Consider the following 27319-nt stretch of genomic DNA (forward strand, 5'->3'; position numbering starts at 1 on the left):
AGTAGGTTCCCTACTAAGGGGAACAGGGGCTGTCTCTGACATAAACTCAATGCCCAGCTCTTTGATCACCTCTCCCTGGGTGGTACAGCCTTGCCAGGCAACAGAAGATGATGTAGCCAGCCTTGATGAGACCTGATAGGCTAGGGTCAGATAGAAGGGGAGGAGGGAGTAAGGAAGGGACATAGGGGGAGAAGAGGAAGGGTGAGTAAAACTGGGAGGAGACGAGGAAGGGGGCTATAGGCAGGCTATAAAGTGAATAAATTATAATAATAAATAAATTATAATAAATATACATAGATAAGTAGATAGATTGATAGACTGATAGATAAATGAAGGAAGGAATAAATGAATGAATGAATGAACAAATAAATGAGTGAATGAATTGCTTTTAAAGAAATGTCTGAGAAAGAGTTAAAATTTATAAACATAAGTGTTCAAAAGAACATGAGAACTAATATACAAGCAGGTAAAATTACAAAAACATTTTTCATAATGATCATGATAAATTTTATAAATACTGAAATAAAAGTTATGTAAATTCAGGTTTGGGGGTTCTTTTTTTTGTTTCTTGAGAAAGGCTCTCCTGTTTTACAGGCTGGACACACTCACTAAATAGCTGAGGATTCATTTTGTCTTTATCGGTATCTTCCAAAAGTTAAAAATAAAGCTTATCTTAATAACATACAGTATATGTAGACACAAGTATTGCTTACCTATTAAAGATTTGATATTTTCTAATATTAAATCACTAGTAATATTTCCAGATAAATCTTGTCCCAGTTCAGCAATCAGCTTGGCATAACCTTCATTCTCTTCTCTTAATAAATTGAATTTTTGCTGCTTATAACTGAAATCAGAAATATTATTAAAAGGATAAAATTAATTTCAATTATCAAGCTTGCACAATGTAATGTATGCTCTCTGGCTATTACTAACTTAAAACAATCATGAGACTGGCTATTACAGTTTAACTTGTTACATATCATTTAGCCTAAGAAGCAATTAGTTAACAAGAGAACACACGAACATACAAATATTTCCATGACTGATTGTGAATATGCTCTGAATATGGCCATATTTATAAAATATTTAATGCTAACAACCAGAGAGTTTAATATGGGTCTGGAGAAAAAGCCCAGCAGCTTAAAAGCACTTGCCACTCTATCAGAGAATTCAAAATCAGTTGCCAGAACCTTTATGTGGCAGCTCACAACTTCCATATATGTTCAGCTTGAGGAATACTCCAATTCCTCTGGTTTCTGAGGGCACCTGTACATACTGCAGATACACACACACACACCACATACACTATTTAAAATACATCTTATCAAAAAGAATGTTATCTCAAACTAAACATGGACAAAGTTAACACAGAGATAACTCATTGAAAATTCAGATAACTCACTGAAAATTCAACAGTTTAAGTTTTAAAAGAAAAAAATATGCTAACTACAAACAAAAAAATAGCCTTCAAAGACCCTTTAAAAACTGCTACTATTCAAAATGAGAAATAAACATTCACCTATTTGATTTGTAACATAAACTACATATACTTACAAGAGTTTTGTCTTTATTTTAACTGACTTTTGGTTGAATTGCTGTGACTGTTTGATGAGCCCTAGTGATTCCAAAGTTTCTGGATCCAAGCGTTCCTTCAGAACTGTGTCTGAAACTAAATACTGCATTAAAACATATTAAACACCATTTATTCTTTAGCATTCCAACTATGTCACCGATCTTTAAAATAATCAAAATAATCTTTCCAATGATAAAAATACAAAATCACATAATCTCTTTATAAAGATTAGAATTTCATTCACCAAAATTACTGCGAAAATATCAAAGTATAAAATGTATAGCTCATTCAAAAAGCTCGTTAAAATTACATATTTGCTATACACAGCTTATAAAGAGTAAAAATACAGATGATATTTCATTACATTCAGTCTGTCTTAACTCAGTTTTCACTTAACATAGTAAGTTAGCATTCTACACTTTCTACAGTAAACCAAACAGTAATATAGCAAAGACAAAAACTTTCTTCTAAATCTAAGTACTATTTTCCTTAGTTCCAATCTTATGAAAATGAAGCGGCTTCCTACACAATTATGACTTCCATTTTTGTAGGAGAAGGTTGTTGTTTGTTTAAAGACGGTGTCTACTGTATCCCAGGTTGTCTTTTAATTTACTGTAACTGAGGATGATATCTTGAGCTTCTGATCTGCCACCATCTCCCAAGTGCTGAGACTATAAGCATATGTCACCATACCCAGTTAATCAGGTAGTGGGGATAGATCGCTAGGTTTCACTCATGCTAGGGAAGCATTTTATCAACTAAGCCATACCCAGAGACCAATTTTTTATTTTTATTATACTTTATTCACTTTGTATCTCCACTGTAGCCCCTCCCTTATCCCCTCCCAATCCCACCCTCTGTCCCTCTTCTCCTCCCAAGGGCCTCCCCAAATCCACTGATAGGGGAGGACCTCCTCCCCTTCCCTCTGACCCTAGCCTATCAGGTCTCATCAGGATTGGCTGCATTCTCTTCCGCTATTGACTCATAAGGTTGCTCCCCCCCTTAGGGGAATGTGATCAAAGATGCAGCCACTGAGATCGTGTTAGAGACAGTCCCTGTTCCCCTTACTAGGGTACCCACTTTATACTGAGTTGCCATGGGCTACATTTGTGCAGGGGTTCTAGGTCATCACCATGCACGGTCCTTGACTGGAATATCAGTCTCAGAACAGAGCCTTGTGCCCAGATGTTTTGGTTTTGTTGCTCTCCTTATGGAGCTTCTGTACCCTCCAGGTCTATCTTCTCCTCCTTCTTTCATAAGATTCCCTGCACTCTGCCCAAAGTTTGGATACGAGTCTCAGAATCTACTTCAATAACCTGCTAGGTACATTCTTTCAGAGGCCCTCTTTGAGGCTCCTGTCCTCTTCCCTGTTTTCTCCATCTTGCAATGTCTATTTGCTTATCTGGATGAGGATTGATCATCTTCCCTAGGAGCCTCCTTGTTGTTTGCATTTCTTAGGACTATAGATTATAGTATGTTTAGCCTATATTACATGGCTAATATCCATTTATAAGTTAGTACAAACTATGTGTCTTTCTGTTTCTGGGATACCTCAGTCAGAATGACTTTTTCTAGTTTCATCATTTGCCTATAAATTTCATGATTTCCTTATTTTTAATTGCTGAGTAGTATTCCATTGTGTAAATGTACCACAATTTCTGTATCTATTTCTCAACTGAGGGACATCTGGGTTGCTTTACAAATAAAGCTACTAGCAACCTGGTTGAGCAAATGCCCTTGTTGTATACTTGAGCATATTTTGGATATATCCCTAGAAGTGGTATAGCAAGATCTTGAGGTAGCAGTATTCCTAATTTTCTGAGAAAGTACCAGATTGATTTCCAAAGTGGTTGTACAAGTATATATTCCCACAGCAATGAAGGAGGGTTCTCCTTTCTCCACATCCTCTCCAGCATGTGTTGTCACTTGAGTTTGTAATCTTAACTATTCTGATGGGTGGAAGGTGAATTCTCGAGAACTATGTTGAAGAGATATGGAGAAAGTGGGCAGCCTTGGCTTGTCCCTGATTTCAGTGGGATTGATTTAAGTTTCTCTCCATTTAGTTTTATGTTGGCTATAGCCTTCCTATATATTACCTTTACTATGTTCAGATTTGCATTTCCCTGATGATTGAGGACATTGAGTATTTCTTTAAGCATTTCTCTGCCAATCGATATTCCTCTATTGAGAGTTCTGTTTAGTTCTGTAGTCCATTTTTTAATTGGATTACTTCACTTGTTGCTATTTAACTTCTTGAGTTGTTTATTTATTTATTTTGGGTATTGACCATATGTCAGATACAGTGTTAGTGAAGATCCTTTCCCAATCTGTAGCCTGTCATTTTGTTCTGTTGACAGTGTCCTTTGCTTTACAGAAGCTTTTCAGTTTCATGAGAACCCATTTATTGGTTGTTGATCTTACAGCTTGTGCTTTGGTGTTCTGTTCAGGAATATGTATTCTATACCAATGAGTTCAAGGCTCTCTCCCACTTTTTCTTCTAACAAATTTAATGTGTCTGGTTAATAATGAGGTCTTTGAACCACTTGGAGTTTATTTTTGTGCAGGGTGAGAATTATGAATTTATCTGCAGTTTTAAACATGTAGATGTCCAGTTAGACCAGCACCATTTGATGAAGATGCTATATTTTATATACTGTATAGTTTTAACATCTTTGTCAAAAATCAGGTGTCCATAAGTATATGGGTTTATTTCTGGGTCTTCTATTCCATTGATCCACCAGTCTGTTTCCATGACAGTACCATGCAATTTTTATTACCGTTTCTCTGTAGTACAGCTTGAGATCAGGGATGGAGATACCTCCAGAAATCTTTTAGAGGATTTAGCTATTCTGGGTTTCTTGATATATTTCATATGAAGTTGAGAATTTTTCTTTCAAGGTCTTTAAAGAATTGTCTTCGTAATTTAATGAGAATTGCATTGACTCGATAGATTGCTTTTGGTAAGATGGCCAGTTTTACTATGTTAATCCTGCCAAACCATGAGCCTGAGAGATCTTTCTATCTTCTGATATCTTCTCCTATTTCTTTCTTCAAGTCACTGACTTGCATGGTTAGAGTTACACCAAAGTACTTTATGTCCTTTGTAGCTATTGTAAACAGTGTTGTTTCACTAATTTCTTTCTCGGCCCATTTTCCTTTTATATACATGAGGGCTACTGCTGCTTTTTTTAGTTAATTTTGTATCCAGCCACGTTGCTGAAGATGTTTATCAGCTGTACGGGTTCCCTGATAGAATTTTTGGGGTCACTCATGTATACTATCTTATCATCTGCAAATAGTGATACTTCGACCTCTTCCTTTCCAATTTGTAATCCCTTGACCTCCTTTAATTATCTGGTTGCTCTAGCAAGGACTTCAAGAACTAAGGTGAACAGATATGGAGTGATTGGGAAGCCTTGCTTTGTCCCTGATTTCAGTGGGATTGATTTAAGTTTCTCTCCATTAAGTTTGATGCTGGCTTGCTATATACTGTCTTTACTATGTTTAGATAAGTGCCTTGTACCCCTGATCTCTTCAGGATTTAAAACCCAAACAAATGTTAGATTTTATCAAATGCTTTTTCAGTATCTAAGGATGATAATCTAAGGATTATCATGTGTTTTCTTTTCTTTAATTTGTTTATATATGGTGGATTACATTATTGGATTTCTGTATATTGAACTACCCCTGCATACCTTGAATCCTACTTGGTCATAGTGGACGATATCTTCGATTAATTTTTAGATTCAGTTTGCAAGTATTTTGTTGAGTATTTTTATATCAATGTTCATGAAGTAGATTAGCCAGAAATTCTCTTTCTTTGTTGGGTCTTTGTGAGGTTTAGGTATGAAGGTGACTGTGGCCTCATAGAATGAGTTTTGGTAATGTTCTTTCTGTTTCTATTTGTGGAACAGTCTGAAAAGTACTGCTGTTGTCTCTTCTTTGAAGGTCTCATAGAATTCTGCACTAAAACCATCTGCCCTTGGGCTTTATTTGGATGGGAGACTTTTGATGACAGCTTCTATTTCCTTTTGGGGATATAGGACTATTTAATTTATTTACTTGGTCTTGGTTCAGCTATGTTAAGTGGAATCAATCAAGAAAATTGTTCAAGGACCATGTATGGATGCAACCTAGAACCTCTGCTCAGATGTAGCCCTTGGTAGCTCAGTATCCAAGTGGGTACCCTAATAAGGGGAACAGGGACTGTTTCTAACATGAACTCAATGGCAGGCTCTTTGACCTCCCCCTCCTCCCGCCGAGAAAGGAGCAGCCCTGCTAGGCCACAGAGGAGGACTTTGCAGGCAGTCCTGAAGATACCTGATAAACGAGTATCAGATGAAAGGGGAGGAGGTTCTCCTCTATCAGTGGACTTGGAAAGGGGTAGGGAGGAGATGAGGATAGGAGGGTGGGATTGGGAGGCAAAGAGGGAGGGGGCTATAGCTGGGATACAAAGTTAACAAACTGTAACTAATATTAAAAAATAAAAATTTAAAAAAAAAGAAAATTGTCCATTTCATTTAGATTTTCAAATTCTGTGGCTTATAGACTTTTGAAGTAAGACCTAATGATTGTTTGGATTTCCTTAGTGTCTGTTGTTATGCCCCCCTTTTCACTTCTGATTTCACTGATTTGGATTGTGTCTATCTGCCTTTTAGTTAGTTTGGCTAAGGGTTTATCTATCTTGTTTATTTTTCTAAAAGAACCCCTGCTTGGTTTCATTGATTCTTTGAATTGTTTTGTTTGTTTCTAATTTATTGATTTCAGCCCTGAGTTTGATTACTTCCAGCCATTTACTCCTCTTTTGAGTATGTGTTTCTCCCCCCACCCCCCACCCCCCCAGGGCTTTCACGTGAGCCATTAAGTTGCTTGAATGAGATGTTTCGATTTTCATCTTGAAAGCACTTAGTGCTATGAATTTTTCTCTCAACACTGCTTTCATTGTGTCCCATAAGTTTGGGTATGTTGTGCCTTCATTTTCACTGAATTCTAGGAAGTCTTTAATTCCTTTATTTCTTCCCTGACCCAGCTGTCACTGAGTAGAGTGGTTCAGTTTCCATGCGTGTGTAGGCTTTTTTGCTTTTTCTGTTGTTGAGTGGTCTGATAGGACAAAAGTGATTATTTCAACATTCTTGTATCTGTTGAGGCTTCCTTTATGACCTTCTATATGGTCTCTTTTGGACAAGGTTCCATGAGGTGCTGAGAAGGTAACTTATTTTGTGTTTGGGTGAAAGGTTCTGTAGATCTCTCTTAGGTCCATCTGATTCACGACATCTCTTAGACTCATTGTTTTTTTTCTGTTTTGTTGACCTTTCCTTTGCTGAGAGTGGGATGCTTAAGTCTTTCACTATTATTCTGTGGGGATCTATTTGTGGTTTAAATTTTATTAATGTTTCTTTTACAAAAGTGGATGCCCTTGTATTTGGGACACAGATGTTCAGAATTGTGATGTCTTCTTGGTGGAAATTTCCTTTGATGAGTATATGACCTTCCCGATGACTTTTGATTAATTCTAGTTGAAAGTCTATTTTATTAGATGTTAGAATGGCTACTCCTGCTTGCTTCTTAGGTCCATTTGCTTGGAAAACAGACTTCCAGCCCTTTGCTCTCAGGTAATGTCTATCTTTGTGACTTAGGTATGTTTCCTGTATGCAACAGATTTTTGGGTCTTGTTTACACATCCATTCTGTTAGTTTGTGTCTTTTTATTGGAGAGTGGAATCCACTGATGTTGAGAGAAAATAATAACCAGTGACTCTTAGATTCTTTTATTTTGATGTTGGTTGTGGTGGTATGTTTGTGTGCTTGGCTACTTTCTATTTTGCTGTAATGAGGTTATTTCCTGAATTTAGTTAACTTTCTTGGCTTGTATTTTTCCTTCTAGTATCTTCTATAAGGCTGATTTGTGGGTAGGTATTGCTGAAATTTGTTTTTGTCATTGAATATCTTGTTCTCTCCATCTATGATGATTTAGTTTTTCTGGGTATAGTACCCTAGGCTGATATCTGTGTCCTCTTAGGGTCTACATGGTATCCATCCAGGCACTTCTGGCTTTCATAGTCTGTGTTGAGAAGTCAGCTGTGATTCTGATGGGTTTGCCATTATATTTTACATGGCCTTTTTCCCTTGCAGCTTTCAGTATTTTCTCTTTGTTCTGTATACTTACTGTTTTGATTATTATGTACCAGGAGGATTTTCTTTTCTGATCTAAGTTGTTAGGTGTTCTGTGGGCCTCTTGTATGCTTATAGGACTCTCCTTTAAGTTGGGGAAATTTTCTTCTATGATTTTGCTGAAAATATTGTCTGGGCCTTGGAGATGGAAATCTTCTTTTTCCTCTATTCCTATTATTCTTAGGTTTTGTCTTTGCATGTTGTCTTGGATTTCTTGGAGAGTCTCTGTCAGGATTTTTTTTTTAGATTTGATATTTTCTTTGGCAAATACTTTGATTTCGTCCATTGTATCTTACACATCTGAGATTCCTTCTTCCATCTCTTGTAGTCTATAGGTTACGCTTACCTCCGCAGTTCCTTTCTTCCCAAAATTCTTCTTCTCCATGATTTTCTATGTTTGTGTTTTCTTTAATTTTTCCAATTCTATCTTCAGACCTTGAATTGTTTTGTTGATTACCTTCACCTGTCTGCCTGTGTATTCCTGCTTTTCCTGCAATTCCGTTACCGAGTTGAGCATTCCTTTGTTTCTTTTATTTCTTTCAGTGATTTAATTATTTCCTCTCTGAAGGCCACAGACTGTTTGGTTGCATCTTCCTGTATTTCTTTACAGATGGCCATAATCTGATAATTCCTCTATTTCTTTATGGATGGCCCTAATCTGTTTAATATTATCTTCCTCAATTTCTGTATGCATTCTGTGTGTTTCCTCCATTATCCTCTTAATAAGCATAGATATAACGTTGTCTTCTTGAACTGCACTTATGAAAGAGTGTCCAGAGCTACTTGCCCCTGGATAATGGAGTTCTGGCGCTGCCATATTGCTTTGGCTTTTGTTGGTTGTGCTTTTGCACTGGCCTCTATCCACCTGGCTGTCTCAGGTGTTGGCTGTTCATTTCTGGTGCCTGCTCGAATCCTGGGGTGGGGAGAACCACCTTGGCAGGAAGATGGTTGTTCCTGAAGTAGGCCTCCTCAGCCTTTTGGATATGGTCACTGAAAGGCCTGTACTTCACAGGAATTGCCATAGGTCACCTCAGATGTTTGGCCCTGCCACTGGATTTCTTGTTCTGAATTTAGTGAGCTGCTGCTGCTTCTCTTAAACTGTGCTTGCTTGGCACAGTCCTCTTGAAGAACTAGGGAGCCCCACGGTTTGGTCAGTTTAGCCAGGGAGAAAGGTTGAGCCTTGGAGCAGTGTCTGGGGGCTGATCCCATGGGTCCCAGACGTCTGTAGGTCTGAGGGCTGGAGCTCTGTGACCCAGTACTCGCACTAATCAGTGGCAGGTGACTACAAATCTCATGCATGCACAGGAGGCTAGAGCCTGGAGCCTACAGGAACCCAGGAACTTTTTTAGGAATTAACTGGGTGTTTTGAGGTCAGACCTGATGTTTCCCCCACTGTGGGCTTTCCTCCCAACAGGGAGATCCTGTCTGTGATGTTCTGGGGTACACAGTTCAGTCTGGGATGATCAGTAGAGCACCCAGGCACAGGCAAGTGGCTCCATGCTGGCAACTGGGTGCTTGCAGAAACCCAGGGAACGTTTCCCGAGAATTTTTTTGGGGTGGGTGATGGGGCTGTTCAGCTTGGTGCCCTGAGGTTGGACCTGATGTTTTCTTCATTGTGGGTTTTCCTCCCAATAGGGAAACCCAGTCTCCGATGCTTTGGGGCTCACAGTTCATTCTGGGATGGTGAGTCAGGCGTGCAGGCGGGTCTCTAGGCTGGTAACTGAGCACCTGCCTGAGCCCAAAACCTTTTCCGGTGATTGTCTGGGTGACCTGAGGATGGCTGCAATTGCTTCCTTCACTGTGGAGTTTTCTCTCAACTGGAAAACCCAGTCTCTGGTGCTGTAGAACCCTCAGTTCATTCTGGGATAGTGATCAGAGCAGACATGTGGCTCTGGGCTGGGGACCAAGTGCCTGACAGGACCTGGGAACTCTTCTGGGGTTTAGCTATGTGACCTGAGAATAGACCCGATTGCTTCCTACACCATGGGGTTTCCTCTCACCTGGGAAACACAATCGCTGGTTTTAGGGCTCAGAGTTCAGTCTGTTGGTCTCTGTGCAATCATTCTGTCCTGCTTGTCAGACACAATGTCCTTTCGGTGCCAACATCTTGGATCCTCCCCCCCACCCACCAATTTTTATTTTTTTTAAAACTACCTCCGTCGTTTTCACAAAAAAAAAAAAAATCAGTTTCAGAACAAAACAACCTACAATAAATTGTACTTACTTTATAGTTGCTTACCTTTTTCTGTTAGGAACTAATTAGGTCAAAAATATCACTGAGGGTTTTTATATACGTAGATTAAGTAATTTAGAATTACGATCATTTCACAGAAATTGTATACCTAATTTCACAAAACATTCCATTTCAAGATCTAAATCTCACCATATAAAGTCAACTGAATATCAGTATCTCCCTCCACTTAAAATGATTAACTGTGATTATATTTATTCAATGCAAATTTATAAAGGGAAACTATATTTTTAAACTTACCAAACATGCTAATACCAATTGTGTAAAATAGTCTCTCTTGCTTTTTTCTTCTAAACAATTTGTCTCAATATCTACAATGGGAAGAAAAGAGATACAAGTTTCATTTTTCTTTTTTTTTTATTAATTACGCTTTATTCACTTTTTTTTCAAGTTTCATTTTTCTATACTCTCTACTACTAAAAGATTCATCTTCTTTAACTTATTTTAAAATGCCTCTTTCTGGGCTAGATATGGTAGTATACACCTGTAATCTCTGCACCCAGGAGCAAGAAGCATGAGAATCATAAGTTCAAGGCCAACCTGGTCTATACTATGAGAACCATGTCAGACAAGGCTACACAGAAATAGCTTGTCTCAAAAATAAATGTAATTAATTAAAAAGAAAACAGCTTTCTGATTCTGGAAAAATTATAAACTGTAATAATATCTTTCATACATATATAAACACTTTCTCTTAATACTGATGACTGACCCTGTTACCTATAACATGTCAGTAAGTTTATATCACAGAAACACTGAAACAAAATTTTAGAAATAAAAATACTATTCTCAAAAAGAAAAAAAAATCCTAACAAAGTTTAAATAACCATTTGTCAGAGATGCTAAGATAGAGACTTATTCTTTATTGGCCAAGCTGAACTGGGTAACAACAAAAATTTCTTCTAGTTTAGCTGGGCTTGGTGGCACACAATTGTAATCTCAGCCCTCTGAAGGCTGAAGCTGAAGGACCATGAGCTGAAGAGCAGCCTAGATGAAACAGTAAGATGCTGTGTCATGACAACAGCAAAAAAGGCTTCTTGTTGTTTGGTTTGGTTTGGTTTGGTGAGTGAGTATATATGTGCAATGTGCATACTTAGGAGTATGGTATTAATATTGGAGTGTATAAAGACCACAAGATGATGTCGACTGTCTTCCTCAATTGTTTTCCACTTCATTGTCTAACTAGGCAGCTTGCCCAAATTAGCCTCTATTTCTGCCTCCCATATACTGGGATAACGGGCAAGACACCAGACTGCCCCACTTCCCCCCCTTTTTGAGACAGGGTCTCACTACATAATACAGTTGGCCTCAAACTCAAAGATCCATCTGCCTCTACCTCCCTAGTGCTGGGACTAGAGGCATGCACCACCATACCAGGCAATTACCCTGTTTCCTTGTGGGTATTGGGGATCCAAACTCTGATCCATATGCTTGTAGCTTCTCAGTCTTGGATGTTTTCTTTGTTTTGTTTTGTTTTGTTTTCTGTTTTACAAAAAGGTCTTATTATGTAGTACAATCTTGCCTTCAACTTGCTATGAACTTCGTGCTGACCTTCAAATCAAAGCAATTTTCTTTTCTCTGTTTCCCCAGTGCTGGCACAAAAATGTGTCCTAACTTTAAAGAGTCACCAATGAAGTTGAGAAGTCTAATGTCATCAAGTCTATTAAAAATCAGTATTAAAAGTTATATTTAAAAATACTATTTTGACTACTTCTAGTCACTCAATAAAAACATACTCAATGTTTGCATTTTCTTCCTACTAAGGTATTTAAAAAGAAAGACTTCCTTCAGTTCTAGAAAACTGAAAATTTATCCAAGTTTAGATCTAAGGTGTGGGAGAAATAAAACAATTAATGCAAAATGCCAAATACCAAAAATTTCAAATAGGATTAGCAGGATTACACAAAGGTTGATTTCAAAATTGTTGCCCTAACTGATTAATTTTTCCCCCTGAGGCACAGTCTCTTGCATCTAAGGCTGACCCCAAACTCACTAGACAGCCAAGATGACCTTAAATTTCTGATCCTCTTGCTACCTCTCAAGTGCTTAGAGTTACAGGCTAAGTTATTTTAAAGTCAACTAGTAATTCAGAAATTACAATAAGTGGCATCAGTGTAAGTGAAACAATAACTATTATCCTCTAATTAAGTCTTCCAAAACAACAGATAACCTTATCATATTTTGACTTAATTTACTTTCTACTATCAACACAAAGAATCAAAAAAGAAGGGGATTTATCATCAAATACAATACATATCATCAAATATTTTTCAGGCCCTTCATTCTTCCTTGACAGCTACCATTTGCCCATATCCTAGTCACTGAAGTACAAAGTTCGCACATGAACATTAAGAAAATTTTAGGGGTTGGGTGTGGCTTAGTGGTAGGAGCACTTGCTTAGCATATGCGAGAGCCTAGGTTCTATCCCTAACACCACAAGATAAAACAAGGAAACTTTAGGGTATGATTTATACAATGTAACTTACAGTACAATTTTAATCTTTTTTTTCTCTGAGACATGATTTCATTACACACCTCTGGCAAGTGTAGACCTTACTATTTAGACCTGGCTGACCTCAAATCTAGAGATCCACCTACATCTGCCTCCAGAGTGCAAGGACTAAAAGTATGTGCCCCAAAGCCCAGTTACTCTCAACTGTTAACTGTTTTTTTCTCCAAGGCTTAATTGAGGTGTATCTCATTAATTTTTTCCAGAGGTTTTCAGTTATCACAGAGCCCTTAAGTTATTAAGATACATCATTAAGTTCCTTAAGCTCAAGCATGGGTGTTCAAGTCTTCTTAGCTCCCTGACCTGATTAAGGTACCAGTCTCTCAGCTTTTGACTATGGTAATAATACTGAATAGGACCTCAGTAAATTTGTTAGTTTAACCTGTCAACAACTCAGTTTAGTAGTTACCACAACTATACTTTATTTTATTATTTTTGTTCTAACTCAAACTACCATTCACATAAACTTATTCATCATACCCTACTTCTGTATCTTAAATTAGCACTTAGTAAGATCTTTTTTAATTTCCCCTGTGATTTTCTGAAAAACCTTTAGCTTCTTCCAACTCCTCTCTTCTATATCTCCAACCAACTGGCCCACCTCCCAGGCCTCATCAGTGCATCATATTACTTCAGAATCAGCCTCTCAAGTTACTCGGGATCCCTCGCCCACATATGATTCGTCTTTTTTGAAAGTTCTCTTAACATGAAGAGTATAGGAATGTCTTGTCTTAAAAAGACAACATGATATAGTACAAAGATTATGGGCTCTGGAGCCAAAGTGACTGAGGTTCAAATGCTGTCTTACTAGCTGCATTGCTTGAAAAACTAACCACCTCACTAAACCTCACCTTCCCAATCTGTATGCTTACCATACAGAAGTTGTTATAAAGATTAAGATAAAATGAAAAGTTTTAACATGGTGCCTAAACCATTAAAGGTGTTTCAAAAATAGCACCTGTATAATTTTATTAGTATCATTATCATTATTAGACATAACTCTCACTCTTTTTAAAAATTAGTTTTATGTGTATGAGTTTTGCCTGTGGTGTGTATGTGTGTGTGTACATCACATCCAATCATGGTATCTACTGAAATAAGATGCTCTACAACAGAAGCTAAGGATGAGAAGCTGCCATGTGGGTGCTGGGAACTGAACCTGTGTTCTCTGTGAGAGCAACAAGTGCTCTTAAACAATGAGCCATTTCCCAGACAGCTAGATCACATTCTTTATTTTTTATAATGTATACAGTATTCTGTCTTCATGAATATCTACACATCAGAAGAGGATATTGGATCTCATTATAGATGATTGTGAGCTGCCATGTGGTTGCTGGGAAATGAACTTAGGACCTCTGGAAAAACAGCCTGTGCTATTAACCTCTGAGCCATCTCTAGAGCCCAAGATCACATTTTTTCCTTTTCATTTTCTGCACACTGGTTTTTTGGACTCTCTAAATGTCCACCCACTGGATTAGTCCTTTCTGGCCCTTCCCACCCCCGCCTGTTGATATTTTCTATCACTTCATCTTTGTTGCTGTTCTTGGTGGCCTTTGTAGGGCAGGTGTCTTGGAACTTGCTTAGTCATAGCTCAGGCTGCTCTATCCTCCGGTCTCAGTCTCTCAAGTGTTAGAATTATAGGTATGTAGCATAACACCTGGTTTGCTTGCTTGCTTGCTTTCTTTCTTTCTTTCTTTCTTTCTTTCTTTCTGTCTTTCTTTCTTTTTTTCTCTCTCTCTCTCTTTCCCTCTCTCTCCCTCCCTCCCTCCCTCCTTGATATGTGTACATGGAGAATTTCTTTGACTTTATTTGTAATAATTCTTGCTGTCTAGGTGTTAAATATTTATAACAGTAGTTTTGTTTTATGTATGGGATGTCTCTTTGAATCTCTAACACCAGTCAGAATTATTCAAAAAGGTTATACTTTGAGTAGTTTCTAGAGAGACAGCTTGGTGGCAAAAAGCAGACTCTATTCTTGCAGAGGATCTAAGTTTTGGTCCCCAGTAACCATGTTGGGTGGCTTACAACTGCCTGTAACTCTGGAGACCACATTCTTAATCTGAATCCCTCTACTTGTTCTGCAGTGACTCTTGTATCAATCTTTTTCCTGCCAAAAGTGAGTGTACATGAGGGAGCAGGTAAAGGATAGTTTCATCCAAGTTTGGTATTCTAATCTTGCCTATAAAAATAAGTAGGGTAGTATGGTATAAATTTCCCCCAAAGTAAACAAATATCATCATCATGAATCAAAATGCAATGACCTGCAGAGGTAATTCACATGTCTAGAGAACTATGAAGGAAAGCAATATTTTAACAAAATAAGTCAGTTTAAGAAAAACTAATAATATGAAGAGGCTAAAAACTGATGATTGCTAAAGAAAGACAATGGTAGTGAACGCCTTTAATCCCAGCACTTTGGGAGGCAGAGGCAGGCATGTCACTTTGAATTAGAGGTCAGCCTGATCTACACAAAGAATCCCTGTGTCAAAAAACCAAAAAAGGAAAAAAAAATAAGAAGAAATAAAATATATTCCCAATACTATTTAGGAACAACATCTTTTACAAAATGACTCCTATAAATTGATTTTCTGTACATACAATTTATAGAAAAAAGTAATTATTTTTAAATTGGAACTTGTTTTGTGCTAAATGTATTTGTTAGTATCAATTTCAAATACCAAGTTCCTTTTTTCATTTTGCATAAATTAATCAAATAGATACCATGAAGATGTACTTTATCATTCAAACCAGGAAATTTCAGAGTGAAAGATGACACTATGCCAGGAAGGGAAAAACTAAGACACATGGTCGACTCATCAGTTGTCTCTTTTCCCCATTTATCACTCACATATATTTTAACCTGTTCTCAATATTACCATTTTTCTGAAATCTGAAACATTCTCAAAAATCATACACAGGAAATTCCTATTAGCTAAGACCAAACTCTAGATACTCAGTAAGCCATTTAAGTAATTTACCTAATGCTAGGAATTAAGAGTAATGAGCTAAATAACTCTTTCCAACTTGACAAACCCTCAGAGGATAAGCCTTGTTTTAAAGGTAATATATATCTAGCAATGTTATCTGTTAGGCTTCAAAGCACAGAAAGTACAAAACAGATGCGAAAGTCATGTTCAGTTATTTTAATCAATAGCTAAAATTAGACAAATAAATTTGTAAAACACATTATTTATAAATCCATGTCTTCCTTAGAGAGATACTTTAATTGTAAATCAAAGAAACATTCCTTTAAAAAGAGAAGTCTTACATGAATTCTTATTCTGGATAAACACAGACTTCTTACCCTCAAAACAAAAGTACTTCCAATTACTATAACTAATCCTACTAATTTTTCAAATAAAAATCAAAAGGGAACAACAGCAAAGTAGGTATCTTCATAGTGTCTCAAGTGTGAGATTCTTGAATGACATTATGTAGGTACAATTGTAGAAACTGAGACAAGTGTCAGAAAACTTGACTTTTTTACTTGAAATTAGCTCATTTTGCTCAAACTTACATAATATACATTGTCAAACACTCAAAAAATTAAATTGTACTACAAATCTACTTCATAAAGCAATTGTGATGACACTTGATTTACAAAACTATAGTCTGTATAAAGTTAAAAATCACTTAAGAATTACAAAAACATTTGCACATTTGTAAAACCTTGAAAGAACATATGTAGCTGATGTGCTGCTTGGTCTTTATTTGGGTCCCCCAACAACTGGAGCAGGGCTCATCTTTGACTATGAGGCCTGCCTTTGGATCCCATTCACCTAACTGGCTGCATTGTCTGGCCTCAGGGGGAAAGGATGTGCCTAATCCTGCAGCTACTTAATTTGCAAAGTGGGTTGGTACCCATGGGGGACCTCCCCCTTCTCTGAGGAGAGGGGAGATGTAGGGGAAAGAGTATTTGAGGAAGGGACTAAAAGAAGAGGATGAAGGGCTATGATCAGGATTAAAGTGAATAAATAATTTTTTAAAACTTGAAAGAAAACATTTAACATGAATTTACCACAAAGTACATGTTATATACAAAATAAAGGTTTAATTACCTACCTAATATGCAGAATACATCAGCAAGAATTGAAGGCATATCCTCACGAAATTCCTAAATGAAAATATAGATTTATAATAAATTCTAGAATAGCACACAAAAAGTGTTATTTCAGAATAATGCTCATCAATCAACAAGGAATCAAATAAACTCCAACATATTTCTACATTAGAACTTCCCAAAGCAAATTTCATAAATATAAGAAAATAAACTAAAAGAAAGTACTTTGTGCAGGGCGTAGTGGTACAGGCCTTCAATCCCTGTGCAGGAAGGCAAAGGCAGGCAGATTTCTGAGACTTCAAAGTCAGCATGGTCTACATACCCCAAGCCAGCAAGGGTTACATAGTGAGATCACATCACAAAAAAAAAAAAGGAGGAGGAGGAGGAAGGAAGAAAAAGAGGAAGAGAAGGAGGAGAAAAGAAAAATGAAGGAGGAAGAAGGAAGAGGAAAAAAGAAAGAAGAAAAAGCAGCAGCAGAAATTTAAATTTCAACCACAGAATAGCTTTAAAAAAAGAAAGCACTAACCTAAAGAAGCACCTCAGAAAAGCACTAAAATATAGAATACCTCACATGTAGGTAAAGAAAGACCATTAATAATGATATATTTCATCCAAAAATTTAAAAAGTATAACCCATAACCGATCCATGCAAAAAAGAAGATCAAAAATCTAAAAATTACATTAATTAAAAGCAATTACTCCACAAATCAAGATTCTCTGAAGATGAAATGATTATCAAATTTTACTTTTTTTAAATAATTTTATTTTTTATATTAATCACAGGTTATTTACTTTGTATCCAAAGCAAATTTTACTTTTATTTTCTCTATTTACTCTTAGTTATAGCTTTTAGAAATGACTGACCCCAAATCCTGTTTCTGAATGAAAGTCCCAGTATTATTCCACATTTGACTCTTGACTTGATACTCCCCCTCATCAATTTTAAAGCCATATCCCCTTAGTAAGGATCACCAATCAGTTACTGTAATTAGTAGTTTTCTAGCACTGTAGCAACCCTAAAATTCATCTATTTTCAGAGATTGTAAGAAAGAATTTCTAAAGAAAAAAAACTTGCAGCTGCTAGGAGTCACATAAATCAATTTATGTGACTAAGATACTGGACAAATGTCTATTACTATAGAAAAGCCACAGCGCAGTACAGAAGAACACAAATATAATGAAGTAAACAAAATAATCAAAAAATATGGAAAGATCATTTATTTAGCCCACTTTCATAATGGAAAAATAATTACAGTCAAATTATGTAAGCCTACTAAAACTATACTCCCAATTTACAGAATGAAATTATCTTAGTGGTCTATCAGTTTTTCAAGGACTATGAATGCAAATGCTTAGATTAATACCAGAAGTAGAAAAATGCAAACGTTTTCCAACACAGAATATTAGTTGTCAAAGAAATATACTACTTCAATATGAACTACTGTTATTCACCTGGAGACAGTTTCAGAATGGAAGAGAAATACATATTAAAATTACTACTGCTCAAATGTACCTGGGATTGGGTGGGATGAGTTGTGTCACAAAAGCTAAATTTAAAACTTCCATTAAAATTCCAAGAAAAGCATAAATATAATATTTAGCAGATTCTACACTCCAAGAGAAAAGGACTATAGAAATATAAACCATACAGAAAATTCACACTAAGACCATAAATCCCCCAATACCACCTCAAAATTTATTAGAAAAGCTGAACAAATAGTTTACACAACTCTAAAAAAACCAACCTAACAACAGAATACCACACCACTTAAAATTATGAGTTTACAATAAACACCCTAACAATTAGCAGTACATCTTCCAATTAAAATTATCAAACCACCAATGACATGATTCATTAGCAATTTACACTGAATATAAATTTGAAAGAATCTGCTTTGAAACTAACATAAATCCTCCAATTAGCCACTCAAAGGATTAAAAAAATATCTAGCTGTTATTTTCTAAAAGTAAATCATAAGCAGATAACAAAGAAGTGAATACCGGGGCTGTGCAACCACAATTTAAAATAATTTAATCCTTCCAGAAAAGTTTAATCATAATTACCAAAAAATAACATTTGAAGAAAATACTTTATTTTTAGAGTCAAATAATAGTTCAGAAAGCTTTGACTTTATTACAGTACTTTTGTTTTGCTCACCCAGTTTGTAGAACCTTTTCTTCCTTACAACCAGACAGAAAGACTAAAAATACAACTTTTGTAGAGCAAAATGGCTTAATAATATTACCTTAAAACAAATATTATTTTGACAAAATGCATGTTATATACTTCATAGATCTTTGTAGCAAAAGTGAAAAGATATGCAGCAATTACTATTTTAAATACATATACTTACGCTAATGTCATTAAGAACACTAGATGCCTGTTCGTGCTTTAAATTTCCTTTAATGACATGGTACGACAACTCATAAAGGGCTTTTTGAAAATCTGTTGAACATAAAAAACATAGTGTAAAGACAGTCTCTTTAACAAGAAATGCAAACTCTGCTAGAAAAATCTATTAATTTTTAATTTCTCACAATTATTATAAACATCAGTATTAAAACATTTATAATAGTTTTCTTTAGGAGCTTATCTTTTTACTTCTATAAAAACAACACTAATGGGTTTAGGAAAAGCCAACCATAAGTTCTCTACTGTAATATGACTGTGGTTAAGCACACATTTCTACTCTTTCCATGGCTACAAATTTTAGATATTCACACATTTACTATACACATAATTTAGTACTTTGATTCCTCTTCAATACCTACTTTTTTTTGGTAGTCCTGGAGCTTAATGTGTGCTAAGCAAGTGCTCTATTAATAAGCAACATCACCAGCCATTTTTAATTTTAGACAATGTCTTATTAAGCTCTAAAGGACAATCCTGCCACAACCTCCCAGGTACTGGATTTACAGACATGTACTAACACACTTGACCCACTAACACATTTTAAGGCATTTTCTCCATGTTTCTCAAGTCTTCATAGGTATTTTAAATGAGTATACTCTATCCCAAAAAGATAGAAACAAAATTAACCATTTCCCCACCAGCCACCTTCACAGATTTGTCTAAATATATTCAGAGTAGAATCAATTAAATCTTGATGCTACAATGAAACCTAAGGAGTAGAGTAAGTAAGCATAGTAGGGAATTTCTTCCAAAAATCTAAATTTCTTTTACTCTTCAATTTCTATCAGAATTCAAATAAAAATACATATATATACAAAATGGCTATTTTATGAGAATTGTCAACTACAAGTAACCCATGCTATCATCAGATCCCCATTTCCTCAACAAGAAGTATTTTAGGCAGTGGGGAGGTAGAAGTTGGCTGAACATCTTTGAGTCATTTTTCTTTATTCCTGTATAATATTTTTTTTTCTTTTTCCAAGCATTGCAAGTTGAAAAACAAGGAGCTCTAAAAAGCACTAATAGAGGGCTACTGGCATATTTCAGTTGGTTCTTGCCTACCATGCAAGAAACCCTGTCTTCCCTAAAACTAGGCACAGTGGCAGGTGCTTGTAGCCTATAATCCAAGTACTTGGGACATAGAGGCAGACAGACAGATCAGCAGTTCAGGGTCAACCTTGGCACACATATTAAGTTTCAGGCCAGCATAGGCTACATGACACATATCAAAATAAAATAAAATAATAAAATAAAAATAAATAAAAACACAAATGTAGGGGCTGGAGAGATGGCTCGGAGGTTAAGAGCACTCTCTGCTCTTCCAAAGGTCCTGAGTTCAATTCCCAGCAACCACATGATGACTTATGACCATCTCTAATGAGTTCTAGTACCCTCTTCTGGCATTCAGGTGTACATGCAGACAGAACACTATATGTATAAATAAATAACTTTATAAAATAAAAAAAAAACACAAATGTAAAATAAGCCTAGGCACTGGAGATACACAGCTCAGTTGGTGGAATGATTCTCTAGCATTTCTGAGATGCTGAGTTCAATCCCCAGGATGACAAAATAGAAAAGGACTCAAAGAAAAACATACAAACATCAGGCATGGTATTGTATAACCAGCCTACAGTCCCAGCACTCATTCAGAAAGCAGAGGCAGGAGGATAAAAAGTGTAAAGCCATCATCATCTACACAGCAAGTTGAAGGCCAACCTGACTGCATGAGATACTTTCCCACCCCATTTCACCCTCAAAGAAACTAAAATAAAGTCTAGTTATAATCACATTTTAGAAAAAAATCAAATTTTTTTTCAGGGAAAAAAAGTGAAAATGGAAATTCTATTAAAAAAAAATAACTCCACTGGGGAAGACTACTTAATCACAAAATACAAAGAATATAAAACTAAAAATGTGCTGTCTATCTCCTTTTAGGAAGCAAAGATATTATTTAGCAATGAAATAAATGTGTCCATTAATTCATTTTATAAACAAATACATTATCAGTTCCTTATGAAGATTTTATTATGTTCATTAAATTTTATCATTTTTATTCTGTCCATTATAAACACTATGTCCCTATGTCCTCATTGTGTTTAGGAAGAAATAAGCTATAGAAACAGAGAAAAATTTTGTTGCTATGGCAAGAATAAGATCAATTTTATATTTTTCACTTAATAAAATGTTGTTAATAAAATTTCTTATAAAATACAGTATTATTCATTTAAGACAACTTTTTAAGCAATCACTTGAAAAAACAAAACAGCTGATTATCATTAATTACAGTCTCTGAATATGTTGTATACAGTTCACTGGAGGTCTGTGAATTCTAATCCTAATCACAGAAGATTACAGTAAAGTGGCCCAGGACATTTTCCTGAACAAATGAAATATAAACTGAGCCAAATTATAATCCACAAAGTAGCCAAGAAAGTTTCTAATTCACATTTTTCTAAGTAAATATTTTTAAGTGATCATGAAATGAAGTCCTATTATATTTAAAGAAATGGTAAATGCAAGTTACTTTTGTTTCATAGTTTATCAGTGCAATAGAAAACCTAAGTAAGACAGAAATTGGTATCAGATCATGAAGTACTCCTGTGACAGACTTGACCATGTATTTTGACATTAACAACCTAAGCTAGAAAAGCCACTGACTGCTCAGAGATCAGGGAGCTTAAACGATATAGGTTTGGCTTTTGATGTTTCAATGGGAAGCAAAGACTCTACCAGGGTCATTTGTGTGATACTTTGTGTTAAGAATCTGTAGCTCTGGAGGGGACAGGAACTGCACAAGGAGCCCAACAGAGCCAAAAAAAAAAAAAAAAAAAAACTGGGATTAGGGGGTCCTGCAGAGACTGATACTCCAACCAAGGACCATGCATAGAGAGGACCTAGACACCCTGCTTAGTTTCCAACTTGGGTTCCCTAGTAAGTGGGGCAGGGGCTGTCTCTGACGTGAACTCAGTGGCCAGCTCCTTGATCACCTCCCCGTGGGGTATGAAGCCTTGACAGGCACAGAGGAAGCTGATGCAGCAGCCCTGATGAGACTTGATAGGCTAGGGTCAGATAGAAGGGGAGGAGGTCCTCCCCGATCAGTGGAGGGGCATGGAGGAGAAGAAGGAGAGTAAGTGGGACTGGGAGGAGATGGAGGGGACTACAGCCAGGATACAAAGTGAATAAATTATAATAAATAATTAAAAATTAATTAACTAATTAATTAATTAAAGGAATCTGTAGCTCAGCTAGAGTAGAAGAGTTCAACAAGAGTCCAGAACCACTAAAGAAAAACCTTTGATTTACTACAGCAATTGATGTTTGTTAGCTAGAGTAGAGAAATACGAGGTGATTAAGAAGAAAGCAAAACTGGAAAGGTGTCCCTGCCCATCAACAGCTTTGGCAGTCAGGAAACCTGGCCCCACTTCACCCCTGAGGAGCAAGGGAGAGCTGGTGGGCTGACCAGCTCAGCTACCAGCCAGGTCCAGATCCAGGGCTTTGAGTTGGCCCATCCCAACATATGAGCTGCTAAAGTGCATGAACAGGCCAGTCCTGCAGAACTAAACTACAAAACTAAAGCTGCAGAATCTCCACGACTCAGGGCAACAGTCCCAGTGAGAATCCAGTATGGATGGTGTAGCAGAAGCCAGAGGCCTGGCACCACACCAATGACTCATTTTAATGAACATTTGCAAGTAAAGCTGTTCAGGCAAAAAGGTATACTGTGCAACACACTGCAGCTTCCACACCAAAATGTTGGGGGGTTTATTTGTTTTAATTTTTGATATTTTTTTTGTTTTCTTTTGTTAGGGAGGTTGCAAGGGTGGAGGGCAGATATGGAAGGACCAGGGATGAGTGTGATGGGAGTGTATAATATGAAATTCACAAAGAATCAATAAAAAGTGTTTTTTAAGTAAGAAAGGCAAAAAAAAAGAAGCAAAAGTCATGAATGGAAATAAAACAAAAAAAAGTGGACTTACTGATTATTGTGGACTAAGAAAGTATTGAAATTAGCCATATCTTCTTATACATTTCCTCCTTCAACAGAAAGATAGTGCCTACACCTGAGAAGGTGCAGCCAAGTTAAAGCAGGAGACACCAGCATTTTGGAAAAGTCATTACTGCAGGATGAATGCCAAGGACAGCGAAGCTATGGAATGGGGCCAGTCTGATCCTTGGAAACTAGCTGCATGTGCTATGGATGGCAGAGCCAGAAGTGCTACTGTCAAGGTCCTCTGATTCCCAGGTGATGATAAGTAGGTCCAAGACATCAAGCAGTGAGCTTTGTATATACTACTGAACTTCAACAGTTTTGCTTTGCTTTAATTGTGTCCTGCTTATTTCCTCCTAGAGTAAGAATACATGTAACTTTATTATTATTATTTTACTGGAACACACAGTTGAGAAGCTGAATTTTTGAATTGACTTTGGAGTTTTTATGACTCGGCATTTGGAGACTATAGATACTTTAAAGACTCTGAATATTTGAGAGAGACTTTGGATGTTTTAAAAAGAATGAACTTTCAAAGAGTTTGAACAAAAAAGAAATGTTATGATGTAACAGTGTTGTGTTTGCGTATCAAATTGATAAGCGGTCAAATGTGCCAGCTAGTTTTATAATAATTTGACACAAACTAGAGTCACTTGAGAAGATTAAACCTCAACTGAGAAAATGCCCCTACCAGACTAGCCTGTGGACAAGCCTATGGCACATTTTCTTGGTTGATTAATGATGACTGGTGTAGAAGGGGCCAGCTTACTGTGGGCACTGCCACCCTTGGGCTGGTGATCCTTGCTGCTGTAAGAAAGCACGTTAAATAAGCCATGGTGAGTAAGCCAGTAAGCAACACCCATTCACGACTTCTACACCTCCAGCTTCTGCCTCCAGGTTCCTGCCTTGAGTTACTTCCCTAACTTCTCTCAGTGATGGACTACAAGCTGTAAAATGAAATCAGTCCTTTCCTCCTCAGTTGCTTTTTTTCTTTCTTTTTCTTTTTGTTTTGTTTTTCTGTTTTGTTTTTTGGTTTTTCAAGGCAAGGCTTTTCTGTGTAGCCTTGGCTGTCCTGGAACTCACTCTGTAGACCAGGCTGGCTTCGAACTCAGAAATCTGCCTGCCTCTGCCTCCCAGGTGCTGTGATTAAAAGCCTGCAACACTACTGCACAGCTCAAGTTACTTTTAGCTAAAGCAATAGAAAAATATCCTTTAAAACTACCAAGCTAGCCAGATTAGGTAAACTTTATACTTACATTGACAATGTGCAGGGAAATATACAACCTTTATATATGAAAATATTCAGTAAATACTTCACATTAGTGTTAACATTTTAGAAATAGCAGTTTTAGGGATACCAACTAGACAGAGGGATATTTCATAAAAGCATTTGATGTCAGGTCCTTTCAAAGGAACACTATGAGCTCCTAACTGCCGAACCATCTCTCTAGTCAACAATGTTGCTTTATTGCTAAAAAGCAGGGAGAACCTCAAAAGGGAACAAACAGTACATACAGTGGAAATTGTCTGAAGTGAAATTAATTCCAAGGTATAACAAGCAATATGTAAGAGAGAACACTACACATACTAAATCTAAGACAAAACAAAGGACATTCAAGAGACAGAGTAATACATCAATTTCCTCCACATACAACCAACAAGGACCTTACACCACAGCTTGGCTACTGGCAAAGATCAACCAATGGGTCTATGTGTTGAAGTAGAAAGCAGAGAAATGGAGGGAGAATAATGGTTATTCAGCCAATAAGGCCACAATCATAACTATTTTTGGATTCATGTGTAAACCTAAACAATGATGTAAATGAACAATGTTAAGGATCTATGGAGTCATTTAAAACTGGAAGAACAGTAACACATTACCTTTACATGTTTAAGAATTCTCTTATCCACATAAATTCTCAAAATTAAAGAAGATTAAAATTAATAGAGCATGGAGAAGAATAAAATTAAGTAACCTAGTGGTTTGGGGTGTTTTCCTTTATGGATTGGGGGGAGGGGTCCCTCACAACATATCCCAGGATGGCTTCAAATTCTCCTCCTGACTCTGCCTCACCAGGAAAGGCTAGCAGAGGGACTGGGACATGACGAACCCAGCCACAAAATCTTCACCCTATCATCTGTTCTGCCTGTAAGATGTGCTGGGGAAATTGTGGCACAGAATTTGTGGGAATGACCAACTAATGACTGGTCCAACTTGAAGCACATATGAGAGAGAGCCTATGCCTGACACAGCCTGGATGGCCAAGGACCAAAGAAAGATAGGATAACCCAGAGACGCAGGCTAGAACCAAGCATAACTAGCAAAAAGTATATATATAATTAAATGAACTATATATATAAATGAAATGCTTCCTAATGATATTCTGCTATACTCATAGACTGGTACCCAGTCTGTCATCCAGAAATTGATGAGAACAAATGAAGAGACCCACATCCAAATATTAGGCAGAGCTTGGGAAATTCTGCAGAGGAAGGGGGGGAAGGATTGTAGCAGCCAGAGGGGATGAGGATAGCATGAGAACATGATCCACAAAATCAACTAGGCAGGGCTCATGTGGGCTCAGAGACTAAAGCAACAATCATTGGCCCTGTATGGGTCTGAGCTAGGTACTCTGCATATATGGTTGTTTAGTTTGGTGTTCTTGTGGGACTCCGAACAATGGGAGTGGCAGGTATCCTTGACTTTTTTTGCCTGTGCTTGGAACTTTTTTCTTCCTAATGGGTTGCTTCATCCAGCTACGATATGAGGATTTGTGCCCAGTCTTACTCTATCTTGTTAGGGCAAGTTTGGTGGATATCCTGGGAGGCCTGCTCTTTTTTATTTTCTTATTTCTGATGGGAAACAGAGGAGGAGTTGATCTGGAGGAAGAGGGAAGGTGAGAGGAGTGGAATGAGGGGAAACTGCAGTAGGGATGTAATATATGAGAGCAGAATTTTATATACATACATACATAAATGCTTTAGCACTTTCCTAAATTTCCAGCAGTCAACTTTACTTAGAAAACGTAAGTTATAAACCTTGAAAGTCATTATGAGTGATTATACAAATTTTCTTCCAGTACTAGAAACAGAAAATAAGGCTTCTGATTTGCCTGGCCAGTGTTCTACCGCTGATCTATATACTTATAGCCCAACTATACAATTACATAAATAGGTAAAAATCAAGTATTTGTGGGTGTCATGCTAGAGACACTAAGACTTTAAGGGGGTTGTTTGTTGTTTTTTGGTTGTCTTTGAGACAAGGTTCCACTGTACAGCTCAGGCTGGCCCAGAATTCACTTTGTAGCCTGGGCTAGATTTGAATTCATAATCATCTCAGCATCTAAAGTTCCAGGATTACAGGACCCAGCTGAGATGGTAAGTCTTAAAACAGAGCTTTCCAAAATAACAGAAACCAAAACTTGCTGTTTCATTTGTTAAAAATACTCTCCCCTCAAGCCTCCAAATGTTCACTCTAATATATTATCTCAAATTAAGGTAATATTCATTTTTTATAAAACCAAACTTTTCTATAGTAAAAACACTATTCTTACTCATCTGTTCACATTGCCATAACGTAACTACAAAAAATTATATAGATTTTGCTAAACCAGACTATTAGAAATAAAAATATTGATTTCATACTGAAAAACTATGGGATTATTTTTAATAAAAGCACTATAAATCAGACATAATTGCTTTTATTTTCGCTTGTCTTTTGCCAAATCTGTGTACCTAGTTTTAAATTAATGAATATTAAGCAGTAAAATCCTATAAAAGTAAAATCTACATCTTGCTTGATTATGTAACATTTTACTTATGAAATCCTATTTGTGATATGCAGCAAACAACTTCCTTGCTTATATTTTCCATGACAACTGCCTTGAACAAGCTCTCCAGATACCATCTGAACACAACCAGATTGAGCAAAAATAATGAACTGGGTTTGTAAAAATTTTCTAGTACAAAAATGACCAAAACAATTTTTCTTCCCAGAACAGTGTTCTCACACATTTATGACTGGTGCAGCTAACTATAGAAATTTAAATAAAATTTTAAAAAAACTACAAAACCCCGATTATAAAAGTCAGACAGATGAAATAACATGTGTACTCAAGATGTAAAGTCTTACTGTAAGTACAGTTTACTGACTAAGTTCTTCAATTACATGCACTCATACTTTTGGTTTTCATACACATCATCACATGGAGATTCAATATTAAACAAGCAAAAAATTATAGCTATGATACTTTTAAAAATCATACCTCTGTAGGTCGAACTGTCATGGCTTTTATTTTCACTGAGAATCCGGCATAAATGCAAACTACAATAAAAAATAAATAAATCTA

At 36.6% G+C, this 27319-nt stretch overlaps 1 protein-coding gene across 3 annotated transcripts in view; it reads right to left on the reverse strand.

The window, feature by feature from the left end:
* The window catches only part of Thoc2 (THO complex subunit 2), a 114979-nt gene that overhangs the window by 74069 nt on the left and 13591 nt on the right, over positions 1-27319 (reverse strand). For all 3 annotated transcript variants that reach the window (XM_060375258.1, XM_060375257.1, XM_060375256.1), the window contains exons 2-7: positions 27236-27294; positions 18921-19012; positions 16569-16620; positions 10238-10308; positions 1558-1679; positions 714-847 (exon numbers count right to left, since the gene is read on the reverse strand). In XM_060375258.1, the coding sequence (XP_060231241.1) occupies positions 714-847; positions 1558-1679; positions 10238-10308; positions 16569-16620; positions 18921-19012; positions 27236-27294 (530 nt within the window). The remainder of the gene's footprint in view (positions 1-713; positions 848-1557; positions 1680-10237; positions 10309-16568; positions 16621-18920; positions 19013-27235; positions 27295-27319) is intronic.

This window comes from Meriones unguiculatus, chromosome X, assembly GCF_030254825.1.
Source record: "Meriones unguiculatus strain TT.TT164.6M chromosome X, Bangor_MerUng_6.1, whole genome shotgun sequence".
Taxonomy (NCBI): Eukaryota; Metazoa; Chordata; class Mammalia; order Rodentia; family Muridae; genus Meriones; species Meriones unguiculatus.